Source organism: Chenopodium album, chromosome 8, assembly GCF_948465745.1.
Source record: "Chenopodium album chromosome 8, dcCheAlbu1.1, whole genome shotgun sequence".
NCBI classification, from domain to species: domain Eukaryota; kingdom Viridiplantae; phylum Streptophyta; class Magnoliopsida; order Caryophyllales; family Amaranthaceae; genus Chenopodium; species Chenopodium album.
In genome coordinates, this window is record NC_137841.1 from 62,511,481 (window position 1) to 62,528,718 (window position 17,238).

At 35.7% G+C, this 17,238-nt stretch overlaps 2 protein-coding genes across 3 annotated transcripts; both read right to left on the reverse strand.

Moving 5' to 3' along the window:
- Positions 1–338: 338 nt before the first annotated feature.
- LOC145641947 (ABC transporter D family member 2, chloroplastic-like) lies at positions 339–9,165 on the reverse strand. Of its 2 annotated transcripts, none has more exons than XM_081692979.1 (10): positions 8,767–9,165; positions 8,419–8,605; positions 6,066–6,133; positions 4,953–5,279; positions 4,686–4,850; positions 2,845–3,073; positions 2,046–2,293; positions 1,666–1,951; positions 1,036–1,304; positions 339–809 (listed from the first exon to the last, which is right to left on the reverse strand). In XM_081692979.1, the coding sequence occupies exons 1-10, from the start codon at positions 9,022–9,024 to the stop codon at positions 618–620; spliced, it is 2,229 nt and encodes a 742-aa protein (XP_081549105.1). In that variant the 5' UTR covers positions 9,025–9,165; the 3' UTR covers positions 339–617. The 2 variants fall into 2 exon arrangements, with proteins under 2 accessions (XP_081549105.1, XP_081549106.1); XM_081692980.1 differs by having other exon boundaries at positions 8,419–8,573; positions 8,767–8,898.
- Positions 9,166–11,046: 1,881 nt separating this feature from the next.
- Positions 11,047–15,354, reverse strand: LOC145641948 (glucan endo-1,3-beta-glucosidase 6-like). The gene is made up of 2 exons (XM_081692981.1): positions 14,554–15,354; positions 11,047–12,537 (listed from the first exon to the last, which is right to left on the reverse strand). The coding sequence occupies exons 1-2, from the start codon at positions 14,904–14,906 to the stop codon at positions 11,418–11,420; spliced, it is 1,473 nt and encodes a 490-aa protein (XP_081549107.1). The 5' UTR covers positions 14,907–15,354; the 3' UTR covers positions 11,047–11,417.
- Positions 15,355–17,238: the final 1,884 nt, after the last annotated feature.

Genomic DNA, 17,238 nt, shown 5'->3' on the forward strand with positions numbered 1-17,238 from the left:
GGAGGTACCAATTTAAAATAAAAGTTTAGATGGGTACTAAAATTCAATTACCCCAATATTTGAGGTACCAAAATACAAATTTTCCTAATAATAATAATAAGTAGTTGTAGTAGTAATAATAATAATAAAATTTGTTCTGCTTTGCTCGGCTCTGCTTCAATATGCTCTGCCCTGCCCTTCCCAAAAGCTCAAAAGCACAGGGCCTAAAGCTTTTAGTATATAATCTTTCCCCAACTAGGCCACATATCACGATCGATCGAGACCAAATCAAAACGACTTAACTTTTCCAAGTCCAACTAACAATTAGATCATGTATGTCAAAAGAATTTAGGAAAAAATAGGGAAAAAAAACACATATATGGAATTACCATGATTGTACTATTTACATTAAGAGACTCAAGTTTCTTTCAATTTGACTATATATGGAAAAGCAATCTGTTAGCCTTAGACAATCTAATTCAAGCATACCCAGGCGCCAATTTTTTTACGGTCCCAACTTCAAAGAGGCACCCCGCTTGCCTGTAAATCTTCCATCATGGTTTCGAGTAAAGTGGCATGGCAATATTACAAAGTCGTGTCATGTTGTCATCCAAGGAAAACCCTGAACTTCAAATCAGCTACAATCCTATTTCTGACAATCTAATCCTTGCTTCTTGATTTATAGGCTTGATGGTCCAGTTGCGTTCAGTAGATTGTGGATCCATCTTTTTTATATTCAAAACCTTGCCGTGATAGTTTATCAATGATCTTCGGTGGCCAATACTAACATAGGTTACATCAGCAGCTTCAATCAAGCGGTATAGATGATCCTGAGTAGAGACAATAACAGCATTAAGCTTAAATTTAGCAAGATATAAATATACATCAAGTTTTAAACATGATCATTGGGCAGCATTCCGCTTTCTTATCAACACTAGGTGTTGCGATGGAGAGAAAAGCAGTGATCATTGGATTCATAGAGTTTAATATTGGATAAAACTGCACATTCAGATGATAATAACTTTATGACAGAGAAGATTTGTTCCCAATGAATACCTCATTATCCTCATCCAAAGCACTGGTAGATTCATCCAGGAGGATCAGATATGGCTTAGCAAGCAGAAGACGTGCAAATGCAAGGCGCTGTTGCTCACCCAAGGAAAGAATACTCGACCATTCATAAGTTGAATCAAGACCAAACCGAGGCACTAAATAGCCAAGCCGAACATCCTCCAATACTTTTATTAAATCCTCGGTAGTAGGCTTAAGTGACCTTGTAAAAACACAGCCTGACCCCTCAGTCTGCAGCAAGAAAGGTGGGCAACCTACAGCATCATGAACAACAACTTCAATCTTATTTCTAGAGAGATATCAATACTAAGAAAGCAACCCATAATAAAACAAGAAAGTTAGCAGGAATTGTGGTCAATTTGTGCCGCAGCCAGTGCTCAAAACATTTCTTTGACAGAACAGTTTCACTGGAAATTTGACGTGGAACAGGATATGCAATCAAATTTTCATGACTACTGAAATTAAACTTGTGATCAGCATCACCATGTTCCTTCAGCCTAATATTCAGTTCAGCCGACAGATCCTATTTCTTTATATTTTTAGTAAAGGAGGAGGAGGAAGAGGAAGGGGGGGGGGGTGGGGATTTCTTCAGTTATAACACTTCTAAGTGCTTACCAGTTTGCTCAACCCCATCTAAAGTTGGAATTTCAGCCCATGTTGGATAAAGCAACTGCTGGCGCAGGGAGCCCAAAACCATATAAGGTTTCTGGGGAAGGAAAAATATACCCCTAGAAGTTCTACTCTTAAATGGATCACTTTCTTCAGCATTTTCATGTGTAGAGACAGATTGGTGATCATCCGTTTCTTTCACATAAAATGTGATTTTTCCGCTTCCAGAAGTCCAAAGACCAGCCATAGCTCTTAACAGAGAAGTCTTACCACTTCCGCTAGGCCCAGTTATCTGTAAACATAAGAATGAGCCTGTAATTAGCATATTCAAAGCTGACTACTTACAATAACAACAGAATCAAAGTAATGCCAGATTTGTTATTTACCAACAGATTATCCTTTTCGTTAATTGACAATGTTAAATCCATGAGAATTGTAGACTTTTCTGGAGTCACCAGAGTCAAATGCTCCAAATCAACCAACTTTTTACTACTTCCTTCTGTCAATGATCCATTAGAATCCAATAAAGTCTGATTTGTTGGACTCGTCACATTCTGATAGACAACATACACATTACTTGTTGAATCAGTGAGGTTTTCTGAGATGTTACTATCAAGAAGATCATCGAATTCACCTGCGCAAGTCAACAAGCCAAAATAAACCATCGCAACCACAAAGCTCATTATTTTTAGAGCAGAATTAATGTTAAAAATGACTTTAGGAATTAATGATTCAACATATCACGGGATCACTCTCTTAAAAGAATAATCAGCACGCACAGAGCTGCTGTTTGAGCTCTCCAAATACCATATCAGTGTTCACATAGTTTAAAACTTATGAGACTTTAATACAAACAGCACTAAGAAAAACGTGGTTTATACAGACTAGGAATATATGATTACAATGGTTATTTCATTTGTTGGAACATATAATGTTGCCGTCGGACATAGTATGCTGGGTAGGCAGCCAGGAGTAGAGCTGCATGGGCACTTCCCTCCCAACTCAACCATACTCTAAACTGGGTCTTGTTAATGCTGTTGTATTAAATTATTCAAGGATCATAAGATATATGAGAAGCAAATGCTAGCAACATGTGTTTATATATACAAATAAAGGCAGCTCAGTCATGAGGCTATCTGCATGCAAGTTAGCTAAGTACAGATATACATGGGAAAAAGTTGATACCTAGACGGTCAATCACAGCAGAGAAGGCACTGATGGCTTGAAATTGATAGACGATGAGGGAAACATCTCCAAGGATGTGGTTAAAAGCTGATACGGACTGATTAATGACACCAAATTCAATCTTTCCAGAAAAATACAAGGGTGCAACAACTGCTGCAGGAAGGATTTGAATGAAATACCGGTAACCACTGGTGAAGAAATCCAGGTTTCTGGAAGCTACCAACAGGCGCTGCACAGCCAAAAAAACATGAGATTAATGATGACAACAGGAGTTTTAGCTCCTAGTAAATCTACATATAGCCTTTTTACCATATGGAAGACATTTTTAAGCAATTGAAGAGAGTGTCCAATTTAGTGGAGAAGACAGCTCATCTATATGGTTCAGAAGACATTTTCTCCAGCATGAAACACATCATAATTTTAGTAGCAGAACTCCACATTGACAGCAGTGGTATCCAGACAGGCTGGTCAGTTTCATATTGATAATATAGGCAAAGTAACACAGCAAGCAGGACATGTGACAGAACTAACCACATTATCTTTTTTTTATTAGAACTTTAACCACATTATCTTTTTTTATTAGAACTTTAACCACATTATCTTGCAAAATGGAGATCTTTGCAAAATAGGGCCTCTACATGTAGAAACACAACACTTGGTAAACATAATGAAGAATGGTGAGCTAATTAGAACTTAGTATATGCAATTCCACTTTTAAGTCTTTTATAAAATTATAAAGGGATATTGTCTCGTGTAAGAGTATGCAAAAATCTTCAAGAATCTCATGTTTGAGAGATTCGCGTAAAAACTTTGAGGTCAATGTTCAATACTTAATTCCCATTCCCTTTTGGTGGTCTTCTCACCCTCACCCATTTGCTGCCTCCCATCAAAATCCAACTACAGCACAATCATCATCATCACTCTTATTCAATCTTCTCACCCTTTAATCCTCCATCTCCTTCTCAACCACAGCTATAAACCACCTCAAACACTCAGTGGACATCACTTTCTACCCCAATAACCCCATGGCAAGTTTAAAGACGATTAGATGAAAGAGAGAAATAGTCATCACGAGAGAGAGAGAGAGAGAGAGCATAAATGAATCAACGCCAAGAAAAAAGAAGCATAAATGAATCAACAACAAGAAAAAAGAACAAAGCTTTACTCTGAATTAATGACTGACTGAAAAAAGGCATAACAGAGGAGGCAAGAAGTAAAGTAAATAAAAAGCAATAGTAGCATAGCCTGACAAAACTCAAAAAAGGAAAGCAGAACTCTAATGCTAGACAATGCAAAGAAGAAATTGTGAATCTTTTCAAATGTATTATGATTTAATGCACTCTGGCCTATTATCTTACAAATTAGAAGTAATTGTCAATCTCAACCAACTTTCAATATGCATTTATGACTTATGCTAGTTATATACCAAAAAATTATTGGCATAACATATTAAATGACTGATTACTCATATTTCACTACACTATGAATAGCAAACTGAAGACCCTTCTCGACAGCTAGCTTTAACATATCTTATATTTAGGGAGCAAATGAGTTGACCAAAGTAAGGACAAGGGAAACAAATTAAAGAAAGGGCTTCTAAGACTCTAGGCGCATGTGCATCCAATCAATTCATCAGACACTAATCCTGAACTCCCTGCATATTGGTTCTGCGAGATAAAAAATTTCAGTGGTACTTCATCAAGACAAAAACTAGACACTGCAAGGTGGCAACTCACTTAAGTTTTTCTTTGAAGAGCAGAGAAGAGTAGAATTGCCATCAGAAAATACATTGCACACAAAGACCATAGACAAAAAAGATGATAAAAGATGAGAATCCTTACAGTTAAATTTTGAAAAGCACTGCTGAACCTTTGGACTAGCATTTGCAATTCATTTTCCTCACCACTATAGAAAGCAATTGATTCTGCATTTTCCCTGACACGAACAAGTCCATAACGAAAGTCTGCTTCCTTTTTCTCTTGCAAAAAGTTCAAATTCACCAGTCCCTGAAATCAAACATAATGGATCAATTAGCAATCAGAGATGAGAATTAAGCAGCAAAATAAAAGTTACAAAAATAAAAACAATTATTGAAACAGCCACATTACCTTTCCCAGAAAAATACTTATAGCTGTTCCCCCAATTGAGTATATCAGAAGAACAATAAATAGCGGAGGATAGATGCCAAATAGTATGTTACTAAATGATATTAAATCAATTGCAGCATTAAACAGTGTCAAAGAGAAGGCAAGTGCTGTTCCTGTGAATGTACTCAGATCATCAACAATCCGTTGATCTGGATTGTCAATTGTTGACTGTGACTGAATTTTGTAAAAGCTCTGGTTTTGCAAATAACGCTTCATGTAAAAGGTTGTCATCCAAGATCTCCATCTCAAAGAAAGAGTTTCTTTTGCATAATCTCTCAATACAAAAACCTGCGAAAATGAATCCTTTTATTATCAACAAAATGACATGCGACAGCTGGTAGAATTACTTAAATACAAACACAAATCATAGTTTATCTGTTCTCAGCTCAGTATAAATTGAAACTCAAAGCCCCATAAGGGGGAAAAAATCAAGAGTACAAAATGAGCCACCAACCATTAAATAAAAACTTCATTTTCCCACTGAATATGTAAGATATAACACTCTGATTTATCTTTGATATAAAGGAAGGATACTAAATAAATTTAAAAGCCCTATAGAAAGTTGAGAGTGTTCACACATACTTATTTCTCAAGGAAAAATCCATATTACCTCCATTCATATAATGCTGGAAAATTCTCTTCAACATTACAATGAAAATTTGCTTGTGTAAATAAATTACTAAGGTAGTGTCATCTTCGCTTGAATTTCACATATTTTATCTTATCCTATTAGCCCTAAACCTATCTTATCTGAACCACCGTATCTAAACTTATTAGCCCTTACATTATCTTATCTAAACTTAACAATCCTTGTTTAGGTGAGTTCATTAGCCCTTATATTACCTTATGTGAACTTATTGGCCCTTATATTATCTAAACTTGTTAGATTTAATATAAGTGAAAATATGGTGGGCAGATCAGACCTTGAATAACTTTCTTCCCTGAAAACTTCAACACTATTTCCCCCATCCCTTATACAAGCATCAGTACATTACAGCTACACACTAAACAACCAGTATAAAGAAGAAAAGACTGGCTAGACAGTACCTAAAAAAAGTTGAGCGATGTGCTCACCGGAATGCCAACAGAAAACCCGCCAAGGTAATATAATAGTTGCTTCATGAATTGGTCTTGATCTTTGTCTGGAGAATAAAATACCAAAAGATGCATCAGTAAGCCATTCAATTGTAATATAACCCGACAATCCTAAGAAAATGAAGCCGATAAAACCAATAAAAAAATTGACTTTCCCTCCGTTCTTTTTTATTCTTTACTTTTTGACTTTTATGGTCAACTTTAAGAAACTTTGACCTTAAAAACGCACTATTATAAACACCAAAACCATAACATGTGGGATCTTGTTAGCTTTGGCTTAAAATATACTTCATAATACGTATTTTAAAATTTTTATTCAAGACTGCTTAATATGTTCGTGGTCAAAGATGCGCATTGGATATTATACAATTCAAAGCATGATGAGTAAAAAGGAACTGAGGATGTAAAATAAAAATAATAATAATCATAAAAAATTGTTGCACATATTTGCATAAATATAATTTCCAAACTGTTCTACTCTAGGATTTTACGATTGATAATTCACCATCCAATCATATTTTGAATTGTCGAATCTACAACAGCTATGGTTGAACTTCTAGTTAGGCATCAAATGACTCCAACTAGAAGATCACTGCATGCTTCAAAGGAGACAATAAGGGACTCCAGTATTGAGAGATAATGCAACAATGTATACAACTCTTTATGTAGTTCGTCGAAGAGTTTGGAAGTATCTGAGCAAGCACATAAAGTTTCCTAATAGAGAAAGAGTATGGAAAATGAATTTCAGAATAAATCACTTTAGGGATTACTACAGGAGTTTATTGTACTCTCTCAAAATATAGACATAGACCTCTCCAGAGAGTGCCAGCCTCCTGCTCACCAGACAGCAAGATCATTGTTCGATCATTAATGATCTCAACTGGCAGGCTAGAAATTGATATATTCCAGCAACAAAAAACAAAGTAACCATGTACAAAGCATCTTATGGAGTAATTCATTAGAAATCAGGTGAAACCTCCTGAGTGGACGCTGGAGAATACACTCTTCAGCATGGGTATTTATTCTAAAGCTTTATCAATCTGTGAATCAATGATGTAATCAAAGTGACAGAACATCATAAAGTGCACTATAACTTAATTTATATTTGAAGGCTGTGGCCGAGATATACATTTCAACTAAAACAACTGTCAAGTCTAGTTGAAAATACTGGACTCAGTGGTAGTACAACAGGTTATGTTGACCTAAGATTTCAATGTCCTTCAATTAACTCACAACTCAATGTATTAATGCTATCTTTTTACACCGTTCTATTGATCTTACATGTGTTGACTTACATTCCCATGATGCTACCAAAGATAAATTAAGATGCTCATGAACATTCTCGATTTTCCATTAATTTACTTTTCTTGTGCCAAGAAGGCACACAAAAGATGCAATCCTTGTGATAGGCTACAAAAATATAAGTCATGAATATCCTAAATTATTAACGCGGTTGGGGGGGGGGGGGGGGGGGGGGGGGGTTGTGAAGTGAAAGAGCAATGCATGAATCCTAACAGCCCATTTGATACACAATAATTTATGGAAAGTCTCATGTCAATTTCTACAATAATGCTTTCCTATCCCCAAACATCTCTCGTCCTTCATAAATATATACTGTATTCCCTACATTCTCAAAGATGAAGACATGGACTCTCATTATCATGACACTGGTTTAGGACTTTCCCTACAATATTATACCCCTTAGAGTACATGCACTATTGCACGGTGAGGGTATTTTTTTTTTTTTTTTTTTTTTTTTTTTGGAGAAAATGGCTTACCCCTTGCATTGATTATAACAACAATATATATACACAATACAATAGGAAACCCGACTTGCTTACAACTCCTAAAAGATATACATGCCAAATATACGATATTAACATAATTAACCAAACGAAACTCTAATAGGCATTACTCCTAGGCTCCTAACACTCTTGTCACTATACATAACTTCTCCAATTTCACAATTCTTGAACACCAAGAATATATCATCTTAACCTGACTTTGAATATCCCAATGTATATGAACACAATTGTACCCATTATATTGAACATTCAGCTCTACTTGTATTTCACATTTATTAGCTATGTCCACATAAACAAATTAATTTACTAATCCACAATATTTTAGTCACCACACAAAGGCAGTGATGTATAGATGATTTTATATTATGTCTTGGGTAGCACCCCGAGACTTTAACCAACTAGGCTAGATCACATCTACATAGTTTGTTCATTAGTTGAGAGCACTACTCCACTGTTAAGAACACATCCAAATAATAGCTAAAATTAAAGAAAAATTGAAAGATAGTAGAAGAAAGTGTAATACTCACTAGCAAGAGCATTGTAGAAATCACGGCCAAGAAAACTGAAAGCAACGCTAATACCAGTAGTCCCCAAAGTCAAAGCAAAAACAGCAGCCAATTGCAATCTAGCCTGAACTTTATCTTCAGATGACCAATATGGTTTTGCCACTTTCAAAAACCTCCTATATAGTGTACCAACATCAGGCAATTTCCTCTGCAATTTCATAAAAAAAAAAAAAAAAAAAAAAAAAAAAAAAAAAAAAAAAAAACACCATTTTCACAAATAATCTCAAAACCCCACAAAAATTAAACAAAAACCCATCAATAATATGTCATAAAACAAATCCAAACAAACAACAAAAAAGAGGAACTAACAGCATCAGAAACAGGCGGAATCGAAGAAGAAGAGCACTTAATACTAGAATTCCTTTTCTGGGGTTTCAATTTAAGGAAATGGGTACAAGTAAATGGGATAAAGTAAGAAGATTTGATTGAATTTGAATTGCATGAAGAAGAAGATGATGAAGAAAGCGATGATTTTCTTCTAAAAAGCGGCATTGCAGGAGAAGTGTAAAAGTTGGAAATTGTAGTACAAGGAAAAGAGGTGAATGAAGAAGAATGAAGAGGCAACATAATGTATACAAGTATTTGGCGGTTTATGAAGAAGGGCAGTTACGCAGAGTAGAAGGTGTAACTGTGTAAGTGTGTGAGTGAAGGAGAGGAGAGAGAATGAAGATTTGTTAAGAGGTGGGATTTTGTGACTGTGCTGTGTTACGTGTGTGGCTCTTGTGCTTTACTAACACTTCACTTCTTTCTCCAATTTTCTTGTACATGAGACTTGTTTTTTTTGGCAACTCATGTAATTGTATGAATGAGATGTAATGGGGAATTTGTAGCTCTTGATAATAATCTAAATGTGATCCTGATACAAATATACTGCGCGATTGTGATGTAATGAAGTCGGTAATGGATTAGCTAATTTGTATAAAAGGCGGATTACCTTTCTTAATTTTACCATACAATTCTTATATACTCCTTAATTTCATCCAAAACCACAAATTATTTTCTCCCCGTTTTTCCAAATTGCAAATTGCAATGTTTCACACCGCCAACCCAAATCCTGCTCGATCCTTTCATTTGTACCTTTGAGGAAGATATATGAAAATTCAAAGTATATTTAGTTTTTATAATCACATTAGTAATTATGCTCATGACAAGTGATGATTATATTATTATACACAAGTGAAGGTCGGATTTTTCCAACAAAGGAAATAGAAGGACTCGATCTCTTAGTACATTAGATTTTGTTTGTCATTTTTGTATATTGCAAGTGCATTTTGTTTATTGAATGTGTGTTTTAGTTTACCATAAAACTCCTTATTTTCTCAATTAACGTTATTAACTTATTACAATGACTTAATTATATGCTTACTTATTATGTGAAAGCGCCGCCCGCCTGCTGGTCGGGCAATCCAAGTTCATAATGATAAGCAAGGCAGAAAAGAAATTCTTGAACTCCATTAAGATCTTATGAATTTATCATGGGTTACAACTAAAGGTGGGCACGGGCCGTGCCGGCACGGGCCCGGCACGACGCCAGCACGGCCCGGCACGGCACGACCACCGGCACGGCACGGCACGACGGTCCACCTGTGGGCCGTGGGCCGTGCCGTGAACAAAAAAAAATAGTTTTGGCACGGGCACGGCACGCGGCACGATGGGCGGCACGTGGGCCGGCACGCCGGCACGGCACGAGCCCGCCATATAATAAAATAATTTAATTATTTTGTATTATTAAATTATCATACCGGCTACCGTCATATAATAAAATAAGTTATTCTTCAATTTTTTGTGTTTTCGAATTATCGCACTCGTATTTTTTTTTTTTATTATATGCATTGTTGTTTTTTGCTAAATTAATAAAATTGTTTTTATTTGTTTATATAAACTTAAACATAATTATTAATTAGATAAATAATTTATATAACCTAAATTAAAATAAAGTTGTTCAAAAAATGTAAACAAATTATATTAACATTAACATAAACATAAATTAATCACATATATTAAGTTGTACTAAAAAAAATATATATATCGTTTAATTCTTTTTTTTCATTTATTAAAAAAATAAAAAATAAAAAGGGTGGCACGATTTGGCCCACGGCACGGCCCGCAAGGCACGTGGGCCATGCTGTGGGCTGGGGTGTGCCACGGCACGGCACGGCCCGCCGCGGAGCCGGCACGGCACGGCCCCCACCACGGCACGGCGAGGCACGGCCCACGGCGGCACGGCACGGTCCGTTGCCCATGTTTAGTTACAACAGTCAAGATATGGTATAATCCTCTTAATGAATACTTTACCAAAGAAGAGCTCAAAATTACTCAAACCAAAAAGATAAGAATGAATCTTATTAAGATAAAAGACAAAATGAGTTTTCAAATTGAATCTAGTGTGTTCTAGGGAAATTGGGTTGAAGTTTTATTAAGCTAATCTAATTATTTGGGATAATAAGTTGACTTGACACTGAGGTTAAGCTGCTGGCAAAATACAACCTATTGTATGCTAACATTTTATTTTATTATTCTTGTTATTACTTTGGTCTATTGTTTGTGTTTTCACCTTTGCTAATCTAACATTTAGGACTACATTTAGCATATTCCACAGCACAACCATTAAAATAAAAACAATAATGGGCAGTATTTTGAATCTCAGACTTTACAGTTTACACTTTGCACTTGCCTAAAAAAGAATGGGAGTCAAGAAATGGGGTGGTAAATACAGACATAAGAAAAAAGACTGCACTCAGGAAAAATTTTGGCAAATGTGAGAAAAAATTATGCAGCCTAGATTTCAACAAAGATGTTCATCAAACCAATGGAATATGGAAACCTACCCTGCTTTTCCCCCCAATATTACATAATTGACAGCCTACCTTAACTGTATTACATAATGAAACATCAGGAAATATTCTGATTTTTTTTTTTTTTTCAGATTTTCCGCTTCAAAAGCACCCGCAACTGAAGTCTCAGAGCCAAAACATTGTCAGAAAGAGAATGCTGATACTGAAAAAACATGATCGTATTCCGGAAACAGGAAACATTAGCTCTGACCCATTATCTGAGGGCTCAATCATGACTGGAAATCTGCAAGTATCTCGGGATGGATCTGATTTAGTGATAGCTCCTAGGCCCTCAAACTTGCATGCTTCATCATCCTGATCATTAATCTGGTAGTAACTATTGTAAGCATAAGAAATGTTCCCTCGAGCATCCAAGTCGCCACAAGTGCTTCCATATCCAAGGCTAGTACAATCAGCTCGTGCACAAGCGTAACTTACACTAGGAGCAAGCCTAGAGTCATCAAGCTTTACAGATGGTTTCAACACACACCACTGACGTTCTTCATATGTTAGACCTTTTGCCCTAACCAATGATCCCAAATTTGTAGTACCTAGGTTGAGTTGGTACTTAGGCTGCCCATCAAAAGTGAATATTCCCCAATGGCGTTCAAAGTTTCCCGGCTGAATGCTCTTCTGGTCCTCGTCTATCAAACTAAACAAGTATGCATCGATGGGTCCAGGCCTCATTGGTGACCCTTTTCCATTTGCAGTGCGAGTCATGAAGCCTTGGTTGAACCTTTGGGCATATTTGACATTAGCATTAATGTCTCCATCGGTTGGCCAACCTATTTCTCCGACTATAATGGGCATGTTACCAAACCCATTCTTTTGCAAAGCCCAGACAAGGGTGTCATAGTTAGCATCAAACATGTTGTAATAGCTTGTACCACCATCATTAAGTGGAGTTGCATTACCATCGAAGAAGGCATACTCCACAGGGAAGTTGGCGTCGGTGTAAAGACTTATGAAAGGGTAAATGTTCACAGTGAATGGTGCACCATTGTCACTTAAGAACTTGACAATTTGAACCATGTAACCATGAATATCATCTCGAAAATCACCACCAGAGGGCATGCTGCTAGGACTTGCATACACATCGGCGTTGCTGGGAACGGTAACCTTCACTTGGTTATTAAGGCCTGCCTTTACTAAGGCATTCTGAATGTTTTGAAGGGCAGGAAAGGTAGTTTTTAAAAAACTTCCATTGTAAGTTGCTAAAAAAGGCTCATTGCCAACCGCAACATACCTGCATTTAGTGAAGATAGATATAAATTAGATTAACTGATAAAGAGTAAGCTAAATAAGCCACACGCATAAACCCGTCTTCATAGTATTTTTTTCTTCAGCTAATTGAGACTCTGACACACTAACACTAATAAGTGCTCCTAAAAATGACAGTTTTTAACTGATTACTTGATTTCTATAAAGTTTTACATTACAGGGAAAAAAGAACAACATCAGAAAACCCAGCTTATAAAAATCTTGTTTGATACAGACTATATATGTATATAAACTTAAAACTACCTATAATGGTTGATAAAACGTTATAAAGTATCCTAACTCCTGTCACTGAAAGCCAATGATACAAGTTTGAAAAAGTGCTCAAAACAAAGACTAAGCACAAAAGGTTCAAACTCAATTCTTTGTCTCTATGCCTACACAATGAGCTACAATCAAGGGTTGTGCCAAAAATGACACCATCCTAAACAGCTACCTGGAAATGTCAATGTTAATATGTTTACCTGAACTTTAGCATTAACTTTTACAGAATTAACATTTGTCAACAATGAGAATTTTTTTCTTCTAAAAATTAATTATACAGTATGCAAAACACAAAAAAAAAAAAAAAAAAAAAAAAAAAAAAAAAAAAAAAAAAAAAAAAAAAAGCATAAGTGGCTTTTTCACCCGTTATTTATACTAATACAAGTTTCCATGTAAGGTTTAATTGTCAAAGATTAATTACATTTCACTAATTATAGATTTATGGATACTAATACAAGTCTCCGTCAAGCTAAAGAAGTCCAAAGAGTGTTACAGACTTAGAGCAAGATACATATAGCAAATTATGCAACAACCCAATAAACTTGCAGTGACAGGAAATCTTCAGAAATTATGAGGCGAATACACATTGGGTAACTATAGTCCAGCAACACATGCTTTGATAAAGAACAATGGTTATATTTGGACAAAACTATACAATTAACCCCAATTACAACTTCTGCTTTTACATCCCCTCCTCCCTAATATGCAATGATTACCATTTTAGGAAGTTTCACACATATTGCAACATTACCATATTTGCACTTTTTTTCCCTATCTCTCTACTCATCTTAAAATCCTTATCTCTCTCTCTCTCCCTCCCCCCCCCCCCCCCCCTTCCCTTTGTTGCAATATTAGGGCCATAGGTAAACAAAGGAAGTATTTCACAAAGCCATGAACTGATTTCCTAAAGCAAAACTCATCAAATGTTTCACCATGATAAAAGTACTATCACAAAGAGTCCTCGTCTAATGTTCTAGCTTCAAAGAGAAGGGCAAAGGTAATTTGAGCACATACAACTAAGAACTCCCAGAGGTGAAATTTACATTAACATAGGATAAAAGACATAGTTTGCATTTACTCGGTACTATACAGATATGCACAATATCATCTGCACTTGAATGTCTACCCATATATTTTACATATGCAATTCCAGTATCCTCAGGAAAAGGTCATCCTGGTTTGGAAAATTCTCGAAAATTAATCACACTTGTATGCATTCAGCATCAATACCACCAGTCAAATGAACAACAAATGGGCAAAAGAGAAGCAACTATCATGTACTCTAGTTACACAGACATGTAAGAACCAAATTTCACAATAATAAAGACTTTGATTTTTAAAAGTTCAGATAATGGCCAACCAAACGAAGTCGAAATTTTTTACTTTTTTGGACTAATAATGAGTTTAAATGTCTGGTACTACCATGTGCATGGTACATCCAGGTGTATGGCAGACATGCAATTGATGCAAGGTTCAAATAAAAGTTACTCGAGTTCAATTTACAATTAAAATAAGCTCATATAAGTGTCAATAAGTCATTATAACTTCAAATAAGATAAGTTCGGGTAAAAAGAACAAACCATTCACACTAAACCTTTTAAGCAACTAGCTTCTTCTACCAAGCCAAAACAGAACTAAAATCAAAACATATGCAAACAGAACAACATAGGATTATACATGAAGAGAGAGAAAGAGAAAGAGAAAGAGAATGAAAGTAAACCTAATATTGACTTTGTTTTTCTTGACATGTTCAGTCACATTCTCTGACACCCATTTATCAGCAGCTTTACCACTTGAAGCAAGAGTTGAAAGCATGTCATTAGGAATTCCAACCATAACTTCAATCCCAGTTTTACCAAGAGCATTTAGTGTGCTATAATCTGCATCAAAAAGCTTCACTTTTTGAATTCCATTTTCTCTCAACATTCTCACCACTACATCTGGTGGTAAAGGGTGTGAACATTGTGTGCCCCAATTAGCACCTATTCCATTCACTGTTATTACCATTGAAATCAACCAAAACAACCCAAAAATAACAGAAAAACACCCTGTATTTTGCTTGAAATATGCCATTTTGTCTTTAATTAGGAGTTTAAACAATCAATTACATAAAACCCTGAAAACAAAAGATCTAAAGATGAAAGTAAGGTGTTTTTTTGGGGTTAATTTAGTTCAAAAAACCCTAAAATGGAGATGGGTATTTCAAAAAACAGCTTGAAAACTCAAATTGAAGAATACCCATTTCATTATTTGCAAAATTTTGGGGAATATTTGTTGAATGTAAAGTGGGGTAAGAAGAAAAGATAAGAACTTGAGCTAAAAAGCAGCTTAGAAAGGCTGAAAATGTTGGTTACACAGAGAAAGCAATCAGATTGAAAAAAGTATTTGGCTTTTCAATAAATAGATAGACATGAATAAGGGGAGAAATAGAGGAGGTGAATATGAGAGGGAAAACAAGTAAAGAGAGCTAAACAAGTTAAACTGAAGCAGAATTGTCTGGAGTAGAATAGAGTAGAGTAGGAAATTTGAAGTTCATTCGAGTAAAATTTTAGGTGAGAGAATGAAAAATGAGAGACGTTGGAAAAGAATTAATTGTTGTCAACTTTTGCATTTTTTTCATTGAATGTTGGAAAATTTGTGCAATAATTTTACTGGTACTTCCTCGCAATCCTGACCCGACCTAATTGACCCGACTCGTAACCCGAAAGTTGACCCAAAAATGACCTGAACTCGAACTAACCCGACTCGAAATAGAGTTGATCCGAACATGACCCGATGACCCGAAGTGACCCGACCCGACCCAAAATGACCCGAAACCCGAAGTGACCCGACCCAATTTTAACCCAAATTGATTGAGCCGCAGTGACCCGACCCAAATTGACCCGAATCCTAAGTGAATAGGGTGAAATAGTGAATTACTTAGGGTTTGTTCTAATAGACTGAAATCAGCTAAACTGAATTGAACTAAACTGAAATAAAATGAATATTTTATAAGAGAAGGAAATTAGGAGCTAAGCTGAACTGAACTGACTGAGCTGAATTGAACTGAACTGAATTGAACTAAAAATAAACATATGAGAACAGACCCTTAGTTTAGGGCTTCTTTATTTCCTACGTAATAGGTACTCATGATTTTTTTTATTTTTTTTTTAACAATTTTACTTTATTTTTCTAACTATTTTTTTAAAGTGAATTTATTTTGGTGACCCGACACAAACTTGACCCGAATAGACCCGAACCGAATTGACTCGATCCTAATTTGACCCAACCCGAAATTAATCCGAAAATTGATCTTAAAAATCGACCTGACCCGAACAGATACGACCCGAATTGACACGACCCGAACTTGACTCGACCCGAACTTGACCCAACCCAAACTTGACCCAACCCGAACTTGACCCAAAGTACTGACCCGATTTTGACCCGAAACCCTAATCGACCCGAACGCGACCCGAACATTTTGCTGACCCGAACTTGACCCGACCCGAACCCGACCTGAATGACCTGTTTGCGAGATCTTAGTGGTACTAGATTTATGCATAATTTTTCCATATCTTTTTACATTAATATCAAATTAGAAAATATATTAAATGCTTATTTGTAATCTTAAGAGCAACATATAACACATTACCCTTAAATAAATTCGAATATAAATATATACGGTGTTTTTTTTTTTGGGGGGGGGGGGGTAAGGAAAAAAGTCTTATTAGATCGAAACCTCTCACAGATTCCCGTCCCGAGTTAACGGGTTATGGCATTAGGCCTTTTGGGGGTGGGGGGAAAAGGTAAAGGAATCCCTACCCCAAAGTGCATTAGATGGTTTTAATCAAATATTGAGATTGAGAGATGTAAACTTTCGCACTACACCAAACTTTACTTGGCGCGGAGTATTTGAAATATGTAAGACTCTATTCTTTTGAGCTGTTGTGCTAACTCATTCTGCTCTGTATTTTATAATACTTATAAAAGGAAAATTTGCAAAATTGCAACCATTTAAAACTTGTATTTTATAAATATTTTTTTAAAAAAATTGCAAATTGCAGCCTAAAAGTTGTTATAAATTATAAATTGCAACCAATTCAATTTTTTTCATCGGTTTTCGTGTCAAAAAATATTTAGTCAAGGTTTTAGGGCCATTTTAGTTTTTAAGGGTCCAAATTGATCTCGGAATTGGCAAAAAATTGAAAATTGTATAGTACGCCAAGGTGTACCATGCTCATGGTACACCTAGTGTTAAATGATGTGTTTTTAACATTTCATTTGCAAGCTATCAATTTGTTATTTAAAAAATAAATAAAAATCAATCTCTTCCACAATTCATGGGATTCAACGTGATATTCTCCATTTTTACATAACTTTCAGAATTAAATTTCACCATATTTCAATTTCGAATTAAGAGAGAATT

Bases quoted from the DNA above. Each gene is read 5' to 3' on its own strand.
- LOC145641947 (XM_081692979.1), bottom strand. From the start codon at position 9,024: ATGTTGCCTCTTCATTCTTCTTCATTCACCTCTTTTCCTTGTACTACA. The intron at 4,851-4,952 runs GTAATGTGGCTG...GTTTGATTTCAG, and splicing joins TAAGTATTTTTCTGGGAAAG to GGACTGGTGAATTTGAACTT. The intron at 2,294-2,844 runs GTATCAACTTTT...TGACTTGCGCAG, and splicing joins TGCTGTGATTGACCGTCTAG to GTGAATTCGATGATCTTCTT.
- LOC145641948 (XM_081692981.1), bottom strand. From the start codon at position 14,906: ATGGCATATTTCAAGCAAAATACAGGGTGTTTTTCTGTTATTTTTGGG. The intron at 12,538-14,553 runs GTTTACTTTCAT...CACTAAATGCAG, and splicing joins AAAAACAAAGTCAATATTAG to GTATGTTGCGGTTGGCAATG.